Source organism: Anser cygnoides, chromosome 13 (assembly GCF_040182565.1).
Source record: "Anser cygnoides isolate HZ-2024a breed goose chromosome 13, Taihu_goose_T2T_genome, whole genome shotgun sequence".
Lineage (NCBI taxonomy): Eukaryota > Metazoa > Chordata > Aves > Anseriformes > Anatidae > Anser > Anser cygnoides.
In genome coordinates, this window is record NC_089885.1 from 17,075,658 (window position 1) to 17,096,190 (window position 20,533).

The 20,533-nt window shown below is 37.4% G+C and overlaps 1 protein-coding gene across 11 annotated transcripts in view; it reads right to left on the reverse strand.

The window, feature by feature from the left end:
- The window catches only part of PCDH11X (protocadherin 11 X-linked), a 490,061-nt gene that overhangs the window by 255,571 nt on the left and 213,957 nt on the right, over positions 1 to 20,533 (reverse strand). For all 11 annotated transcript variants that reach the window (XR_010834843.1, XM_048077757.2, XM_067005160.1 and 8 more), the window contains one exon: positions 2,862 to 2,933. Coding sequence is in view for 10 of the 11 variants with exons in the window: in XM_048077757.2 (XP_047933714.2) it covers positions 2,862 to 2,933 (72 nt within the window). In the remaining variant the exon portion in view is untranslated. The remainder of the gene's footprint in view (positions 1 to 2,861; positions 2,934 to 20,533) is intronic.

Sequence of the window (20,533 nt, forward strand, 5' to 3'; positions counted from 1 at the left end):
CATGAAACATACAGCCTTCCCTCCTTCCACACGGAAAGAGCTGCTTTTTGTTTCCGTCAGACTTTGTGTGAAATTGTCCAACCACTAATGTGTATCAGCTTCTCACCTCCTGGTATTAGGGGACAGATGTGGTGCTTTCTGCTTCACTGACTGTTTGGCCCTGAACACTGAAGCTGTGCTCTCAGCTATTTCTTTCACTCACTCTGTTGATAAAACGTATCCCACAGCAACTCTGAACACTGAAAATGCAGTAAATAGCCCAAGAAAATGTAATGATTTTTTATTGTTATTATTAAGTAGACAAAAGTAGAGAGTCTTTCCCTCGGGGGAAAAAAATAAAAATCAAAAAAACTTTCATGTAAATAACACCATCTTGTAAATAGGAGTTGGTTTTACTCATGGTTCATTCTAGCAGCTTTTAAATATATTCCTCCTCCTTTTAGAGCTGGGAACCATTTGCTTTATGAGCACCATTTGGATCATTTGCCTGTTGCTCATAAAATAGACAAAGCTTTTATCCATGCCATGAATTTTTACTCACTTTATACAAAATATCTAAGGAGGGATTTGCAGGGGCCAGAATTACATCCGTGAAAGAATTAACAACTAATTTAATTTTGTGCAACAATAATGGCTCCAGCAGTTTTTGATTTTGTTGATTACATTTCTTCTCTCCATGAAACAAAAAGGCATACGGGTGTTAGCTTCTTTGTGTGCATTTAAAAAAAAATAAAATTTTCAAAATATGAATAGAAATTACAAAAGCGTTTTACGTGTTTTAATCTGGGTAGCTATTAAATAGAGCAAATGCAGCTTTCGGAAGTGATCAGGTGACACGGAAGAACAAGGATGAACAAGGATTCTTTTCAGCAGTGGGAGAGTCCAACAGAGTGTTTCTTTAACAACATGACTGGCAGCAGTCACATAAAGCATGAAGGAAAACTGGCTGCAAAAGATCACCTCTATCACCCCCATTCATGCACCAGAGCCCCACTACACTACGAACACCACATCGAGGTGCTTCGACTCCTCCTCTTGCAAGTCAAAAGCCAAACTTCGCTCCCGTCTGCCAGCAAGCTGAAATCCGGCCCTAAGCCCAAACTCTCTGCTTCCCTGCAACACTTGCCGTAAGCAAGGAAACAGGAGGGGCCTGCTATCCCTCCACAATGATTCATTAGCTGTTCAGTAGTAACAGACTTAACAAAACATTTGCCTCAATAGTTGTGTGCCTGCATACAAGGAGTGACTGTCTATTAGTAACTATGGACCATAGCAAGCTCCTGTGGTCCTGTACATAAACATTATTGATTGCAGACACAGATCAATGCACGCCTAATGATTGTGATTAGAAACTGTCTGGATAGAGGCGTTGGGAGTTTGGGCCATGCAGTACCTGGAAACAGGCCGGGCACAGGCTGCATGAAGAGGTGCATGGATATAAATACCGTGCAAGTATAACTGCAGTGAAGAACTTACCTCTTAAGAACTACCAGCAATGTTAGCAAATTGTAATTGGCTGTACAGATTGTACTACAAAAGCCTACACAGTTAGAATCACAACTAATTAAAAAAAAAATAATATTAAAACATGAACAAAGTTAGCAATAATAGAGATGTGTGTTTTTTTCATTTCTATTTCAAAATCCCTGTGCTGTGTTTGCCATGTGCTTTTGGAGTAAACATGCCTCTAAAACAAGCCTAAACTCTAGGATCACACATATTTAGTTTTTAAATCTAGAGACTAAACAGGAAAATTTTTGTTTGGTCAGATTTCTTACAGACTGACAATACATGGCAGAGCCTACTCTAGACTCAGTAACACCATCGTTACAGATCAGGGGTTGTAACCTTTGCCTGGTTCTCTCCGTCTTTGCCAGCAAACTCTCAACTTTGGCATTACAGATATGGATTCACTGCCACCCTTAGCAACAAGTGAACCTTGAAAACAGAGGTAGGTTCTTGTGTCAGGAAGAGGCACTGTGCCAAATGAATTACTGATTTGCTGCTGAAAGAAACATGCCCCCACATCCATAAAAAGCATCATCAATCTTCCCTTGAGAATTTGCAAAAGAAGACTGATTCTCCAGGTTTGTCCTCCCAGCTCTTTTTTTCACCTCCACCCTGCTCCAGCTCCTCTTCTTGTACAGTCCCAACCCTTATCCTTGGAACAGCAACGTCCAGTATCACCTACACTACGAACTGGCTCTTTCCTTCCTTCCAGCCGCTCAGAAGGCACACATCAATGCACGGTTCAGTACCCTGATACACAGGGAACAAACAGCAAGGGTGGATCGGAACTTCTGCATGTCATCAGATTATAACTGTTTTGCTCAATACACAAATGCAAGGCCAAAGAATACAAACCACTTTGTGTTAAGGAACATATATGTTGCATATTAATCTCCCAATTTCTTAATTTTTGTGTGTGTGTGTGTGATTAGGTATTGCTCTCTTTTTGGATAAATCGTTATGATTTAATAGGTTGATTTTTCAAACCTTCCTTTCAAAATAGCACTCCACAAACTTCAGAGGATGCTCACAGTTTTCTTGACACACCATTCAGAAAGTGGTTTGGTTTTGTGAAGTTTTGCTGTCTTTTAAGCTCTGAAGTTTCTTTCTTTTAAGAAAGGGAAGGAAATACAGCTGTGGCATTTGTACCCTAGAACAAAAGCTAAATCAGATCCTGAAAGTTTAATTAAAAGGACACTAACACAGTTAACAGCAAAATAAATCATTTTGGCATATGATGTTAAGAACTGCAAAGCTACCTGTTGCAATGTTTCTTTAGATTGATTCTGTTAAGACATACAGAAACCACCACTGAAGAAAAAAGCATTATGAGAAAAGTTGTTCCAGCCTACCTGTGGCTGAGTCCAAGGCTCCAGTGTTGCTTCTTTTAAAGGAGTTTGTGGTCTTCCCATTTCTTTTGTGTGCTGTTAGGAGAGAAAAGTATGTATTAGGTTATACGTTCAACTACTCTATCAGCAATCAGCATTAATTTCTCTAGAGGGAATAAAACAACGCTCATGCACAGAATTCATACAAAATAATCACAATATTTGACGACTGCATACATTGTGAGTAGGTCTGATATTTTTGCAGCCAATTAACCTAATTTTCATAGAGCAGCTTTAACTTTCCAGGTGTGGGGGGTGCACACCTCCATCTGTGAGTGCAGACGGAAAACCTCAAACAAAAGCCTGAAGTCATCTGCCAACACAGCAAGGTTCAGGAGCAACATTTCAGAGAGAACACAGCTCTGGTTTTTCTGCCATTTCCTCCCTAGGCTGTGCTGTGTTGAATGCACACCCTGAGAGAAGGACAGAGACTTAACTAAAATAAGTGAATTTAAATTGTTCCACTGAAATTTTAAAATCCACTTATTTAAGTGGAATTAAACTTAGGTAGGTGAATTAAAAGAAATCCCATAGAAGAATAATTTCAAGTCTGCATTATTTGGACAGACAAATCACATTTTCAGATGATAGCCCTTGCCTCTCCTTAATGCTCTTCCTAGCTGGAGCCCAGAAGACCGCGCAGTTAATAGCTTGTTTTCTCCAGCTTTTCACTACGTTGGAATTTTTTCAAGATTGACCACCATAAAGCAGAACTCCATATAATCAAATAGATTAAAGTGATCTTCAGAGAATTAGATTTGCTGACCCTTCATACTTCCATTTTTATTTTTATTTTTTAATATTACCAAAGCATTCTGCAAATACTTGTTAATATATGTAATTGCTCTGCTTCAGTAATAAATATGTGAGATTTGTAAGCACTGGGACTAAGCACTGAACAGTATGTCAGCTCCTTTTAATTTTCTCTGTATGAATTTCCCAGGGAAGGAACTTTGCACACTGCTGCATAAATACAAACAAGTCGCCTATATTTTCTTTCTGCCTAATTTCTTTCAGTCATAAAATGGAAACAATGAAGTTCACAGAACAGGTCTTGTGCTGAAATAAACTATTTAAGTGTCAGGATCTTCCTCCTCCAGAAATACATCTCTAACGTGCTAGCCGTTGGATAAGGCCTTTGACAGTATTCAATATAAATAGCATTTTATCCAGGTCTCACATGAGAGCTATCTAAATGCCCATGGAGACTGCAAGGATTGACAAAGAGAGGAAGAGATATGCCAGTGGATTTTGTCATATATAGTAAAATGCGGTCTCTTAAAAAGGAAACATTTTTTTTAATATACAGAACTTGTGGGCAACTTCAGTTAGCATGGAACATTCACAGGGCTCATTTCAAAAAAAAACACACCTTATTAAATGGCAATTTTGTTTTGGCAGGTTCGATTGCCTGTAATAATAGATTACAGACAATCATTTTTACCATTTTTGTTGTGTTGTATTTTGGGGTAGCAACTGAACATGATTCATTCGTGAAATAGAACAATAAGTGCATTTCAAAAGAAAAAAGAAATAACCACAGATTTAGTGAATGCTATACAGAGTTAAAATGAATGCATCTGGAAAGGGCAGGTTGTGTTTTTCATATGTTCAAAAGCAAATGTATTCTACCTTATAATCTTTCTTTAAATGTAATAATCAAGCATAAAAGGGACCCAAACGCATACTGAAAATTATTAAACATACCAATTGTGGTGCCAAGATACCATAATAATTCCATATGGAATAACCTGCCAGGAACTGACATTAAAAATCTGAGTATTTCTTTACAAATAGTTTCTCTTGGAATTGCACATCATTTTTTTTTTTTTTTTTTTATAGAACATTTGTCCAGTTAGTTTTACTTTAGAGCAGAGAGGAAAAGCAAGAAGCAAGTGTATGAATCACAGAATCATTAACTTTGGAAAAGACCTTCAAGATCATCTGGTCCGACCATCCCCCTACCACCAATAGCACCCACTAAACCACATCCCTAAAATGAGATCATAAAGGATGCTGAAGTACACTTCGGTGAGACAATACCCAAAACTCTTGAGTAATATTTTAAAACAATGCTCTAAGAGTTAGATACAACTTAATGAAGACTTGATCACCTCTTAATGCTGAGCTTCTTACAGACCAGCACCTCGTGCTCTTCATTTGCTTCCTACTGTTCCCACTGCCCAGCACCCAAGTATGCCCTTTCATCCCTCCAAAGACAAGCATCAGAAAGTATGCAACACAGCAAGAGTGACAGATAAAGCAGATTCTGGAGCAACTACCCATCTGTCTGTAGCCTGCATCCTGTAACACTGGAAGAAAGTCCACAAACAAACAAAAACAAACAAACCAAACCAACCAAGCAGTCACTGCTCTCAGCCCATTGAGGTTTTTCACACAAGGTACTGAATCACAACAGGGGATTCAGTAAAACATCTTCCTTCTAGCTCTCATTCCATTTTTACAATGCTGTTACAGAACTAAAGGAATGAAAGCTCAGGAAATTAAAGGCTCTAACACGATACCAGTCTGGTTTCCACAAAGAACCAGGCACTCTCTGTGCACTGCTACTTTTCATTGAAAAAAAAAAAAAAAAGACAAAAAAAAAGACATCCATGTGAGCTGTGGCTATACACAAAGTAGCTTACAATTCCCAACCAGCACTTGGGCTGCTAACAAGCAGCACATCTGCTGCAGCTTCAAACTCAGCATGTTGCAAAACTCAAATTGTGCAAATACCTGTTCTGAACTACACGCTCCTCTGGCAACTGTGCTTTCAGTCTACGCACTGCCTACTTACAGCTCGCTGAGACACACACGTCCTTCATGGATCACGTAAGTAGTGCTTATCCACAAGTTCTCTTTTCCCTTTTATAAGAGGAAGAATGTGGTAATGACAGACAATCCTCCTGTGAGCGTCTTCCTTCCAGCACAGATAAAAAAGCTCTTACTAAATGCGGGAAGCTTTTGGAAGCCTTTATCCCCCCATTTTGCTTGGAGCATCTTCCTACAACCTTCTGCAGTTTCTACTATTTCTCTAAAGAAACAATAGGAATATGCCCACAGTCTTTTGTTTATGTTCCCTCTACTTCCTCAATTTGACATTTAAGTTTCACACATAGAAGAAAATTGTACTCATAACGAGATAAAGATGGAATGATTTCAACCTGGATATTACATTATGGTTTCAGCAGTGCCATTAAAGCTCCCTTAGCTCTTGTACATGCACAGATTAGATTTTTTTTCTAGCAGGCAAGCATGACTTCTAGAATAAATTAGGTTCTTTTCATTTTTGATGAAACACCTGTCATTTCTGTTACAGCCAGCTACCATTCCACAAGCACAGGGCGTATCTGGACAACTGATTCAGTACCCACCATTCATTCAACACCTTCCCCATCCTCTTGAGTAGACAAAGACTCATTTTGTTCTACATCATTACTTGACATCTTGCATAGCTGCCTTGCTATAGGCACTAGTAGAAGAAAAAAAAAAAAAAAAAAAACCAACCAACCAAAAAAAAAACACCAAGGGTCTCACTGGCTTTAAAAGTTTCCTCTATCTTAGGGATCCCTTTTGCCCAGCGAGAAATGCACTTTTCCTATCAACTATTCCCCAAGGCCAGGCAATCCTGTCTATTTGCAGGAAGTCCAGTTTTCAGGTATTTTCACCGAGACAGTAAGAAAGAAATTTTAGTTTATTGAGTTATCACACGGCCAATCACATCAGTCATCTTCTACACGACCACCTACAAGTTATCCGGATCAACTATGTCAGCAATCAATAAAGTCCAGTGTAATAGCCAGGTAGTAAAAACACTGTGCACAACATATTTTGCTGATATTTGGAATTGTCTATCTATTTGTAACAGCAAAACAAAGCTTTAACATTCGATCAATTTAATTATTAATCTTTTCTTGAGGCAAAAATGAAATTCATCATGAAAATTTTCTGTTGTTTATTAGGAACAATAAGTTAAGGAATATATAATTACTTATGACAGCCTGGCAGATACTATCCACACATACAAAATCTACAAGAGAAAATAAATTTTAAAATTGATTCTAAAGGTCATGTAAGTCATCATTTTAAGTCAGGCTTCATTTTTATCTTTAAGTTGCCACACTAGCGGTCTCCATTCTGAAATACGAGGGGGAAATCTCTTGTGCAACTGAGATTTCTCAAACTCATTTTACAACTGTATGGGCAGAGATCTCCCTTCTGATGGCACCTTCCCCCTACCCTATTCAGCTCCCAGTGTCCGTACAGGTTAGGTTGAGCCAAAACAAGACACCGCTGATTTGCTCAACCTATTTTCTCCAGCAGGCTCAGCCCTGTGCTCCCTCTGCCCTACGGCACAGTTCCAGCACTCTCTGCCTTGGACCCTGCCCCGCCAGTCCCCTGCCTAGGTCAGGGAGGTGGGATACAGCTGCCCGAGGAAGGAGGAGGCCCATTCCCCATGATCCTGTCTGGCAGCCACCCACCGAGCTCTCCCTTCTGCCTGCCCCTCTCCACAGCGCGTCGCAGCAGAAGCAGCAAAGGGAGCAGGCTGCCAGGTCCATCTGCGCGTGGGAACCGCGCCCTGCTACGCGGGAACCACCGGAGGCCGGCTGCATCCCTTCACCTTCTCCAGCCGGGAATCCCGAGCCACCAGGCTCACCTCTGGTGCAAAATACACACTCTGAAACCATGGGAAAATTCTTCCCTTTTAGCTAGGAAGAAGATAAATTATGTTCAATTGGTTGGCATCAGCTTCACAAGAAGCTTTTAAAATAATCACAAAAAAAAAAAAGAAAAAAAAGTAACTTGACCCATGGATATGACTAATTTTTCAATGACTATCACTTTTCCAGTCCACGAAAGGAATTTGCTCTGGCCCTCAAACTTTTTATTCCAGTACTAGCTACTGGATTTGTTCAGCTAGGAGTCAGCTCCTTTTCATCCCACTTCCCTATTGACAGGTTTTTGCTTTTCTTAAAAGAAAAGCTGGATTTATTAGAGTTAAAAAGTAAAGAAAAAGTTATGACATGACAATTTTGTTTTATGTATTTTGATTTCTGGAAAAGCCCTAAAATTATCTAGACAGATACTACCACCAATAATACTAATGGTTATTGATTGCTGTGAGAAGCAAAGGCAGACTGAAATTCAAAGATAATACGATGCATTTTTCTCTGGTGCCTTACAAAATTGCTATGGCAGCATTAAGATTGTCTGAGTCAAAGTGTTCCACTCCGGCACTTTACAAGAAAGAAAAAAAAAAAGAGCTTTATGAAATTGTCTTTCAAGCTGAAATACTCTATTGCTTAAAGTGAGATTTAGGAAACAAACAGCAAAAGACATTTTGTAAGTAGTGTGTTAGCACTGTTACATTATCAAAGTCTGGTCGGGATTGCATATGTTTGTTTGGGGCTGCTTTTGTCTTTTGCAGTTACGTTTAAAGTAAACAGACAAAAGCAACAATTCTTAGAGAGGAACTGCAGAATTTAGTGTTTTTCTGTCCCACATTATAATCAAGAAATCATGTATACTAATTTCATTGTCCAGAGAGAACATCTTTATCATCACATTGAGAGAGAGAAATGCTATAAGCCTGAGAAGGAGATAATCTCCATTAACAATGCCATGTTCCTGCCTGTGAGTTGATTTCAGGTAATTGGATTCCTGCAATCGCCTCCTTCAGCCTCCTGTGATCCTTCACGTGAAAGGTGATCAGACGGGTTAATTTAAGTGAAAAATTTAATTTGATGGAACATACTGCTAGAAAAAAAAAAAAAAACCTTTGTTCCATACTTCCAAGCTTTAGATAAATATGAAAATAAATCTGTACGAGATAGAAGTATGTGGGAAAGCCATAGGATAGCTGAAATCAATATGATAGTAGTGATTCATATGGGAATGTTTTTGCTGTCTGTTTGAGAAACACATTAGGTCTGCCTTTTGCCAAAGAACAAAAAGACAATTTAGAACTACAGATTAAACCCTCTGTGGAGCTATCAGCAGGGAACCCACAGTCTAGATCTCTGAAATGTGATTTAGGCACAACGAGAACAATTGGCTTTCCACGCCAAACAGCCACCTGGAATCACCATTTATGCAACTTCTACATTGCTTTGGCTGTAACAACTGTGATTCCCTTTCTGAAAATATCAAAATGCCCTGTGATGTTGCTGTATGTCTTCCCAGTGATTCCTTGGCCTCAAATGCCACAATTTAACCCAGCAAGTCTCTAATGGTTCTGCCAACAGGCAGCTTTTATCTTGCAATTACCTCTTCAAAGATGTAATAAATCACCTAGTGCATATACAGCCAGACAGCAATTATAAGGGCATGATTTCCAGAGGTGCTGCACACCCACAGCCTCCATTATTTAGAGCTGTTATACTATTACTTTAGAAAAAGCAGCCCCTCACTTACTCATTACCTTCTTTTGTTGCAATGTATCTTTGAGTAAAGCCGGTGTCTGGTAGGAGACAGGGAAATGGATGATAAGGGCCAGCTGTGGGGTGGGGATGAGTGACTACAGCATCCTAGGAAAGCTCAGGGGTTTAACAAAGCCTGACATGAGATTTGCCAGATGGTTCTGTACCGGATTGTAAAACTTTAAACTAATCTTCATTTAAGAGTTTTAAGGGCTGTATCCCTCTTATAAAGCCTCTTGCTCTTTTGCCTGGTTGATTCTGGTAAATTATAGATCAGACTTTAGAAAACTGCTTCCATGAACAGCAGCTCCTTAAATCTCAGCTAAACTGAGCAAGAAGATTACATGTTATTATGATGTAGCACAGCAGGATTTTTGTACAGCAAACATAATGATGTAGAGAAGGATAAAACTATCATTCTGCGCAAGGAGGTCATCCATACAAGAACAATGCTTTTTATACTGCCAGCAAATTCCTACATGAGGAATCTTCACATGGCAAAATCCTTTTCTTAGTGGTTCTGTAAAGAAAACCATCCATAAGCAAAAGCCAAATCTGTATTTCAAGATTTAATGATTAAACATCATACAGGAAAGGAGAGGTCATTCGGGAGAAATTATTCCGAACAGTACTAGAAAAAGTATCTATTTCAAGGGCAATTTTAGGGTAAATGCATCCTATTGTCTTTGTGCAAGGAGAAAGGATTCCCTCTGAATCCCCAGGGAAATGTCAGATACTGTATGTGGTATTAAAAATTAAAATGCTCACTAATCTTACAAGTGCACGTATATACTTTTAATTGTAAATCAAATACACTTCACATGGAAAAGCACAAAGCAATGTCAGTCTAGTAATGGGTAGAAATTCTTTCTACCTGCTGTCAGTATTTGTAATCTTAGTATCTTCACAATTGCACTGTTACAAATTATAGCAGAGGGAATTTACAGACTGTAGGCACTAAATGATGACAGAGTTGAAGTGGGAAAAATGGAGAAGAAAAACAAGTGTTTGGTAACTAGTGATAGCAAAATTTCAATAATCAAGAGACTGAAACCATCAGGTTTACAGACCTGATATTGTAATGTCATTACACTTTTGACCTAAAAACCTTTTGAATAGCTGATACAAATATATAAGTCTGTTTGATTTGAGTCAGCAGCTCTCCTTTTCATTTTCTGTACTTGATTTTGAATGCAATATAGTAATGTCAAATGACTTCCCCTTTCCCTCTCTTTTTAATTGAAACATTATTTCCTGCACATGAAAGCTTTAGACTTAAAAGCAATCAGGTGTGATATTCACAGCTCTGGGCTTTTCAAAATGTCACACAGGGGAATTATATGGATTTATCCTAAAGCTCTCTGTAAGAACATCAGCATTCTGGAATGCCTAAGAAAATTTCTTATCTACGATAATGTGCTATTCATGACTTTGTTGTTCAGCTGATTTTATTATATTTAAGCAGCAATCAGATACTGTTTCACATCTGTTTTATCTTGCACATCGTTGCTAACATATTTAAACAAGTTTCCCTGATTTCAGAAATGATAAAAATTTCTTAGTCAATGCATAGCTAAATTCCTTCTGACTGTAAGAACAAATGTATTCCCACAAATTCAGAAAATCCTAAAGAAGCAAAATTACTGTAATTTTTTTTTATAAACGTGGAACTTTTTTTTTAGATTGTATATGTAAATATGTCAATGATAATAGCTGATAAAATATGCTCACACGACATGTTTTGACTTGAAAGTATTTACATATATAAAACTAATGTGACATTATATGCTAAGGTATTCTTACATCAAGTGAAATGGATAAAAAAGAGCATAATATCAAACAGCTTGCTTTAGTTACTTGAGCTCTACTCAGCTTTTAAAGAACGAATATAAATGTATACAAATCCATTTTGTGACTCAGTTATAAAGCATCATGTTAAAAATGTAATACATGCTAGCATAACTATGATTTTTTATATTGTTGCATATTTTCTCCAAAATTGTTAAAATTCACATTTCTTGCTATATCTCTTCAGAAAAATAGTTTCTCTTTCTGTAAATTATCCAGGAAATACAACATAACCTCTGCCAGTATCCACCTTGTCCAAATGTTTTTGTTTCCTTAGGGTTTGTCATCTTTTTTCTTGATGGTGTGACTAAGTTATACTTTACAGAAATCCAGCTTCTTATAGAGAACATTTGCAGTTTAAATTGTTCTCTCTATTTCAACATAAAGTCTGAATTGGGTAAAGGTGTTAAATGCTAAGACTTCCTAGTTTTTTTTTTGTTTTAGTTTTTTTTTTTTTTAAACTTTACTAATCAAGAAAACTAAAATTACATTATCAGAGGCAGCCAGGACTAGCCAGGACCTGGCTGATGAAGAAAGGCCTGAATGGGAATCTCACACGCTGATTACAGCCAGGAGAGAATGGCTGACAAACTTGTGTACTTTAAGCTTTGAAGTGTGGCAGAACTAAGGAAAATGTGCCACCTTAAATTAGATTTTTCCTGAAAGTTGATAAATAGGCTTACTTATAAAGAATAGCAAGACTAATCTGCAATTCTCCTGACATTAAAAACAACATGATCTATAGAAGCCTTGTTGGATCATCAGCTTTTTTCATTTGATGTCATCCTATTTATATTCCTTATCCCCAGTTGTGACTATTTGTCTTATAAAGTGTGTTTGATTTTTCTAGTGCATATTGTAGTTCTTAGTATACAAAGTAAAATTAAAAGTCAGATTGTTCTTCAGGTGGCAAAAGAATGTCCAGAACAAGTACTTGTACAATAAATAATCTCTCAAGAGATAAAAAAAATGTGTTTGGAAATAAATTTTTCTCTTATCAATTCTCTGAGTAAATTATTCAGCATGTATCCTAACCTGTGGCACAAAATTCAGATTGAATATACACAGTGTAACTTTTAAAATAGGGAGGAAGAGGGAAATGCATGTAGGAGTCAGCAAAGATAATTATAGGTAGGCATACATCCATCTACTCTACAGCAGATAGATGCAAAGTAGATTCATCACCCTGCTTAAGTCAAGAATGTCTGCATGCTATACCAACAGAACTTGTGAAAAATACATACCGGTGTTTTTACAAGCATAAACAGATGTAATTGTATTCTTCTGTCCTTTGTTACTTTAGTTGTGGTCAGGATAGAGCTTGAAATGTCAATATTATTACAGTAAAATCTATTTCAACTTGTATTACATTCTTGTTAACCAAAAGAAATCAGTGCCTCTGCAATTCCTTCCCTTTCCTTGTACAGCTATGCACACTGGCTTTCCATCAACATAAGCAACATGAAAATACATATTTACTTGTTCCAATGGTGAGACTAGTATCCACAGGTATGAACCTTATCTTCACCCTACATCTGGAATCCCTTCTAAAGTTACAAGAAAAATCCTACTTTTATATTATTCGTTTAGCTGTGCTAATAGAGAATGCTGTCAAGGGAATAATAATTCTACTACAGAAAGTATTCTGAAATTGTAACCTTTTTTTCAGCCAAACATAATAAATAATAACAGTAATAACTTCTCTTGCTGACCTACATAAATCTGTCTGCTATGCCACTCTGGAAGATGGGAACCTACAATTTATCAGAAACTTTGCCTGGCTGTGGATGTCACCTTTGAGGCTGTGGTACCATGCTGACAGAAGTACAGATATTTAACCCCAGTTAAACTGTCCTCCTTTATTGTTTATTTTGTAGTAAAAAAAAAAAAAGTACATCACAGTGGACTAAGGAAAATATCAAAAGAGCTACTACGCGGAGTTTTTATACATGCTAAACTAAGTGGCAGACTGGTTATTAAGGGGTTTTGCTTTAATTCTTGCAGATGATGCATTCCACACATAATTTGAGCTTTTAGGAATAGTTATTAAGATAAAAATAATTGGAGAATCATTCTGATAGAGGTTGAGGGGTTTGCATATCTTACTTAATAGAAGAGATTTGCAAATAAGCATTTGGAATGTGAAAAGCAATGTCAAAAACATAGCAAATTGTCATCACTGGATTTCTGAACTATTCACATTGAATCGCTATTTGTCTTACACTAAGCACACTTTTAGCGAAATAATATATGGCAGTGAAATCATACACAGTGGCCACTTATTAATTTATTAGAAAGTGCATTTTTCTGTCAATATGCAGCAGACCAGGAATAATGTCACTTATAAAGATTGAGATAATTTTCTAAAAGGTTGTGCAAGTCTTCTATGATCTTCTGTAATACACATGATTTATGTATTAGAGCAAACATTCAGTTATCTCAGGATTATTACACTAAACTTGCCGGTGTAAATTCAACATCCTAAGTAATAAGAAACACTGTCACAATTTACATGATAGCAGCCCTTAGACCTTTCTGGGTTATGTTGTTTGTTATTCAGATTCCTGCAACCCATGTAATACTATTGAAATGAAAGATCTGAACTCACTCCAAATGACTTTTATAAGAGCAATATTAGTCCAAGGCTTACTATAAAAGCAAAACAATACAAAGCAAAACATCAACTAACAAAAAAGGTCCTGGGTCAATATTCTTTATTTTTACAGACAATTTTATTTTGTAAATGCAAGTATAGCTTAATATTTTGTGTAAATTGAAACATTACCAACAGAAAAGATCAAATAGAAGATATTTAAGTTACCTCTTTCTGAAATAGGGAAGTGGAAATCACCTGCTCCCCTAAACATTTAAATATTCTTGTCAGTCCCCTTGTAACATAAGATAAAGCACCATTAGAATAAGCATGTAAAGCTGTTATGATCTATACATATAGAGATATGCAGCCTCGGCAGTCCAAGGTAAAAGTAGTATTTTTCTCTTCTTTACTACTCCAAACTTATCTGAAAGACAGCAGCAGGAAAGAAAGAAGAGGCCATGTAAAAATCGTCAGCTGAACCAAATGGAATTTTCCAGGCAAGAACATACAGGCTGACTATACAAATGCGCCAACTTTTCTTCCTTTTCCTTCCGTAAATAGTTGAGCACAAACACTGCATTTCAATATTGGTAAAGTGGAAGTCAGAAAGCAAACATCATAAACTTTTTATGTTCTTCAAAATGTCTATGTTCCCTTCTGGTGCAGAAGGCTGCCTGGCACAAGCACACTCAGCAAGACCTACATTGGCCAGCCCAAGGAATTTATTCTGAGAACAGGCTGAAACAGTCATCCAATTCTGTTTCTTTAGCAAACAATACGTTTGAATAAAAATGAAAATGAGAGGAACAAAAATGTTACTGCTGCTCAGTCACTGGATGCTAAGAGACATTGCAGATTAAGATACTAAAGAACTGAAAAACCTAGAGATAAATCTTTTGAAACAGGGAATTAAAAGACATTTCTTCTCCTTTATAGACATACTCTGATTATACTAAGAAAATTTATCCACTGAAAATTTATAAACCACAGATAAAACAATTAACAAAAGCGATAAAAGACAAAAAAATACATAAAAGTTCCCTCAAGCACAGATGCTTCGATACATAGCAAAATGAGTGTGTATCACACAACTGATGGTAGGACACATCAACAGGGATGGACAAAGACTTCTGGACTACTTAAGATCAAAAAAAAAAGCGAAACTTTTCTATGTTAAATATGTATGACAAATATAAACCTTAAGACAAACAGACCTAATCCTGCATTGTCCTGAATCCTCTGCGTGGGGAATTTTACATAACCTCCCTTCACTGTGAATGAGTACTAGAACTGTACAATATTTTATCTTTAGCTTTATGAACTAGCAATATTGGATTTTGTCTTTTATTGCAATGATATATACATGCTAAGTGCACAATCCTGCGGTCAGATACGGGCAAGGTTTCCAACTGATTGAAAGTTATGTAAAAATAACAGAAGGTAGAAACAAACCAAAATGAGAATACAGTACTAAAATTAATACATAGCTCAGCAGATTAAATTTTAGAGAACTTACTGGTTTCAGCCTTGGAAATTTGTAAAAAGAAAAAAAAAGTTCCTTTCACCAATCAGATTATGCTTTTGTACTTTATAATCAGTGATCTTATGAATGATGGTTCAGCATTTACCTTTTTTGTCAACAGTAACTGCTGCTTCGTATACTTCCTACAGTGATATGAAAATGCCAAAGGGTTTGTGCCACATGAATGGTGATTACTCAGTTTGTGTAAGTAACAGAATGCTATGTGCTGACAGATCATCAAAAGATATATTAAATCCTCAGCAGACCCATTTATGCATTATTACCTGCAAAAGGACTACTGCTTGTGTCAGTGTTGTTCAGCATCCCAAAACAGTCCATTTAAAAACTGGAAAAAAAATAAGCTTCATATTTCTAATCTACTCAAAAAGATGGAAGAAAGTCACGTTAAATCGTAATATAATATCCATTTACTTCCAGCTGAAGTGCCAGTCCCATTCCTGCAGTTAAAAAACTTAAGTTAGTAACATTTTCTCCTAGGAGAATAGGAGAACACACAGAGATAAAGTAAGGGGAAAATCTCAGCCAAATACTATATTGTAATGCTACACAATTAGTTAATTATTACTAGCTAAGCTGTAATAAAATTATTAAAATATCAACAAAGCTCTCTCTTCCATAGAGTTATTTTGAAGTTTGTCATATAATTCCTATTACAATTTATTCACCTTCTTTCATATTCTAGCTGCCACATATTCTTTCATACTCTAACTTGCCACGTGTATTTGTTGCATTCCTTCTTACAGAAAACATCTGTAAGGCAACAAACAAGTACATCTTCATAAATCTCTGATTATCAGAACTGAGGACTAAGAAAGAAATAGAGAGAAATTAGAAACAGAAAGAAAAAAAATCAGAAAAAAATAGAAACAGATTTGGGATTTCAGAGTTTCCCTCAGTACAAGAAGGACATCGAGCCCCTGGAAGGTATCCAGAGAAGGGCTACAAAGATGGTGAGGGGCCTGGAACACGAGTCCTATGAGGAGCGGCTGAGGGCACTGGGGTTGTTTAGTCTGGAGAAGAGGAGGCTCAGGGGAGACCTTATTGCTCTCTGCATCTGCCTGAAGGGAAGGTGTGGGGAGCTGGGGGTCGGCCTCTTCTCACAGGTAACCAGTGATAGGACTAGAGGGAAAGGCCTCAAGTTGCACTAGGGGAGGTTTAGATTGGAAGTTAGGAGACATTTCTTCTCAGAAAGAGCAGTCAGGGGTTGGAATGGGTTGCCCTTGGAGGTGGTGGCGTTACCGTCCCTGGGGGTGTTCAACGAAAGGTTGGACCTCGTGCTTAGGGACCTGGTTTAGTGGGTGACATTGATAGTATGCATGAACTACTACAAAATACAAGATTTAGAGAAAAAAGACAGTGTGGAAATCATTTTTCCACTTTGCTATTTAAAAGACTTTCTTACATTTATCTCTGACTGTAGAGAAGTATTCTACTGTAGCATAAAACATGAATGATTCATTTTAGGAAAAACAGTTTGTTTCAGCAAAATTTAGTGTGGAAGAATCTTATCATAAAAAGCTAAAATGACTACAATGGAAATTACACAGCTTAAGTAAAATGTTAAATACTCATCTCATTACAAAATTTAATAATGTATCACAATCAGAAATCAGGTTTACTCTAAAAAAATTGTAGCATTTCTTTCCCAGAAGCATATTGGGATTTGATTTTTATTTTCTCTTTCTTTCTCAGTCCTTAAGAAACCTTATGAATGTATCTCTTAAAATTTCTTCAAGCAATTTTCTGCCAACAATTTCCTCTTTAATTTACCTCTATCCTAAATTCTCAAGCACAATAGGAGGTTCTTTGCTGCTTTGAGATCTGCATTTCATTCTGAATTCATTCCTTTCATTTCAGAAATGTCCGCCTTTATCTACATCGCTTTACCTTGGGGCATCGTTTAACTTAGTCCTCCCCAGCCGGAGGTCCTAGCAGACCCTCCCACAAGCTTCTCGCTTCAGTAAATTGATTTGCTGTCTCCTCTAACTATCCTTCACAACAAATCAATCCTCTGACTCCTCCAACTCTTCTGAAGGCTTATCTCTGGACTGCAAGAGGAAAATTGGAATCATCCTTCTTCTCCATTTTTGTATTTCTTCGTGGCAGTGGAGAAAGATTCATTGTACATTAAGCATTTGCCATCATACACGGGTTTAGAGAGAGCCAGTGGACCAGTCAGTGCTCCCAGTCTCACTATCCATCTGAGCTGGAAGATGGCAGGAGCACTGTGAATATGCTGATGCAAACAGAAATGTTGCTTAAACCAGTAAGGGTTCTCCACCCTCTCACACACACAAATGTGCACAAAAGTCAAAGCTTCTCTTAGGATGTGCCTTTCCAGCTGACAGTTTGGGAACACTTCCTTCACTACTTTTAATTTCCAGACAACACGCAGCAAATCAATAACTCAACTTCACATGAGACATTTCTTTATCTTGGAAAGAACAATACATTATTTGATAGTTCATCAAAGACGGAAGAAAATGGATATAGATAAGGTAAACAAATCACTCCTACAGAAATATTCAAAGGAATGGTATTGTTCATCTTCCAAGTTCAAAAAAAAAAAAGCATGGTGTAAGAGGATGTGTACTGATATACACAGGTATATTTGCAGATCAAGTAACTTAAGAGGGACTGCTTGCAAAATTATAGTTTAAGAAAGGACTGTGTGTGTCAAATTAGTTTTTAAGGGAATAAAAAAAAATACCTCATTCAATATATGGTTAGAGCACCGAGCACATCACCAGTAAGACCATGGATTTGACAACATGGCATTAAAGAGTAACAATATTCAGAGCTGTAATAATGAAGTCAAAATAGACATGATCTCCAGCGAGCAGTGCAGAATCTCATTTTCCAGCACCTTTACACCTTTCTGAGTTGTGGGAGTGAGATCTTTCTAAGTGATAATTCCACCCTGTGGCAATTCTAACACATTTTTTGTAAGCAACTCACATTTGCCCATGTTAATTCTGGTGTACTTTACAGTTTTAGCAACACGATGTTTCTTGTTTCTGCAGATTTGCATTTGTCCACACACGTTTGATACAAGCTGGCAACCCATAGCTTGTCTCCAGAGTGAAACAACCCCTGCACAACGGGAGCTCTCTTGCTGACAAGCAGTCTGTGCCAAGATGTCTCTATGTGTGTGCTCTGGTGACTTCGCTTCTGCACCTGGAAGTCAGAGCGCTGATGACACAACTTTCCTGCTGTAGGCCGGGCATTTCATGGTTCTTACCACAACCCACTTCCAAATCACTACAGCTCGTGTGACCACAGCACCAGCAAAACCTCTACTTTATCATTATATTAACCTATTTTTGCAGATCACAGTTTACACCATAGCACACTATTACCTGGGAATAAGAGGGTTAAGAAAGCAAGCAATATGAACACAGAAAAATTGTCTTAGAGCAGAAGCTTTCAAGCCAGACACTTGCAAGCATAATGCACCAGCAGCCTCTAAACTTATCTACAGAAGAGATTTCATTACCACATACCACACACACAGTTCCTGTGTAATGGTCTGTAAAACATGCAAAATATTTTATTTTGCTGTTAAAGACATAATAATGCGTACTGGCTAAATTCATAAGCTGGAACATTCCTGAAAGCTTAATTCAATTTAGTGTATTTGAGAGTTCAAAGGAACCTTATATCTTTTCCGATACAGGACACCCAGTAATTCACCTAGAAGGTAAAGGTTTTAAACATTATCAAAATATTAGTATTAATTTACTAGAAAAACACAAGTTCTCAGTACAGAAGCACAGTTAGAAAATTGTGACTTATCGTACAGGACAAAAGACAGCAGGGAGAAATGGGGAATTTGTGAATTTAATAAACCACTTTAAAATCTTAGTGAACTTTTTCTAGGAGGCAAGTTCAATGATCTTTTCAGTAAGTTACACAATGTGGTAAACGGAGTTTCAGCAATAATAGAAATTATATTTTATAATAATTTTCTCTTTATGGAGAAAATCATAACATTAATGGAAGACATGCCCTGTATTTGCTTGAGTGTGTTGTGATAGTCGTTTTCCAATCCCGTGTGTTAATATAGTAATCTGTTTCTGACTTGTACGGAAAAGAATGAAATATAAGCTTTATGAGATAAAGCCATGGGTTGTAATAGTTTTAACACAGGGAAGTTTTTCTGGTTTTTGTTTTAAAAGAGTATTTCAGGGAATTTAGAAGAAAAGAAAAAATTAAATGTTGTGGGGCATTAAGGTCAGCTCCCTAATGCACAGTAAGCATTCACTCGAAGAAAAAGGTTTTACAGTTTCCAGAGGCTCAGCGTGCACTTTTGTGCTTTTAGATGTCAACAAGTCCATTCTAACCATGCCCTTAGCATGCGTAAATCACCCAGTTCGTTATCAGCCAGCACCAACTGGCCATGCGAGTAAATCTGGGGAAGCCTGCTATCACACACAACATCCACGGCGCTGTGCGCTGTGCTGAATGTGAAACTGCTGAGGCTGCCCTCTGTGCTAACCGTGCGCATTTAGAGGTGCAACAAATGCACGGCGTTAGGAGCGCTGCACAAACAAAAAAGCAGGCAAGCCCGTTGACCCTGTCAGCCAAATGTTAAAATTTCCAGCTAAGTTCTTCATCAGAATCATTAACTGATAGAGCATAGAGGAAGTAAAGGAAACACACCTAAAAGGGTCGCGAGGGAGATGCCCTGCACAACTGCCAACACACTGGGGTGTCCTTGGCTCCTTTGGTCCTGGTGTCCCAGTCTGGAGATTTGTTGGAGTTAAGTTGTAGCTTACATGCATATATATGTACATGCATGCTTAGACGCATCTGCTTTGACTTCTTTCATTTAAAGGTGACTATTTATTTAAAGTTATCAGTCCATGGTAAAAAGCCATGTATTCGGTGAGGGAAAGTCTTCTGGACTTTTCTAGCAAGCCCTTTCTAGTCAGGCTGTATAATTTTGTTTTGTTTTTTAAGATCCCTACCAATATAAAACAATCCTATGCAAGTCCATACCCATGAATATCCTATTTTCACAGAAAAACAGGAAAACATGTCAATTTTTATGGAACTGATGCTGTGTGATCTAGCAGCACAACAAGCACATTTTATAAAAGTTGTCACCAAGAGACTTGCCCCGTCGAGAATAAATTTGATTAACACAAACTGATATGTGCAGGGATGTCCCACCAGTAGAAACAGCATACTTTGCCTGTACTGAATATCAATTGTGGTCAGAAAG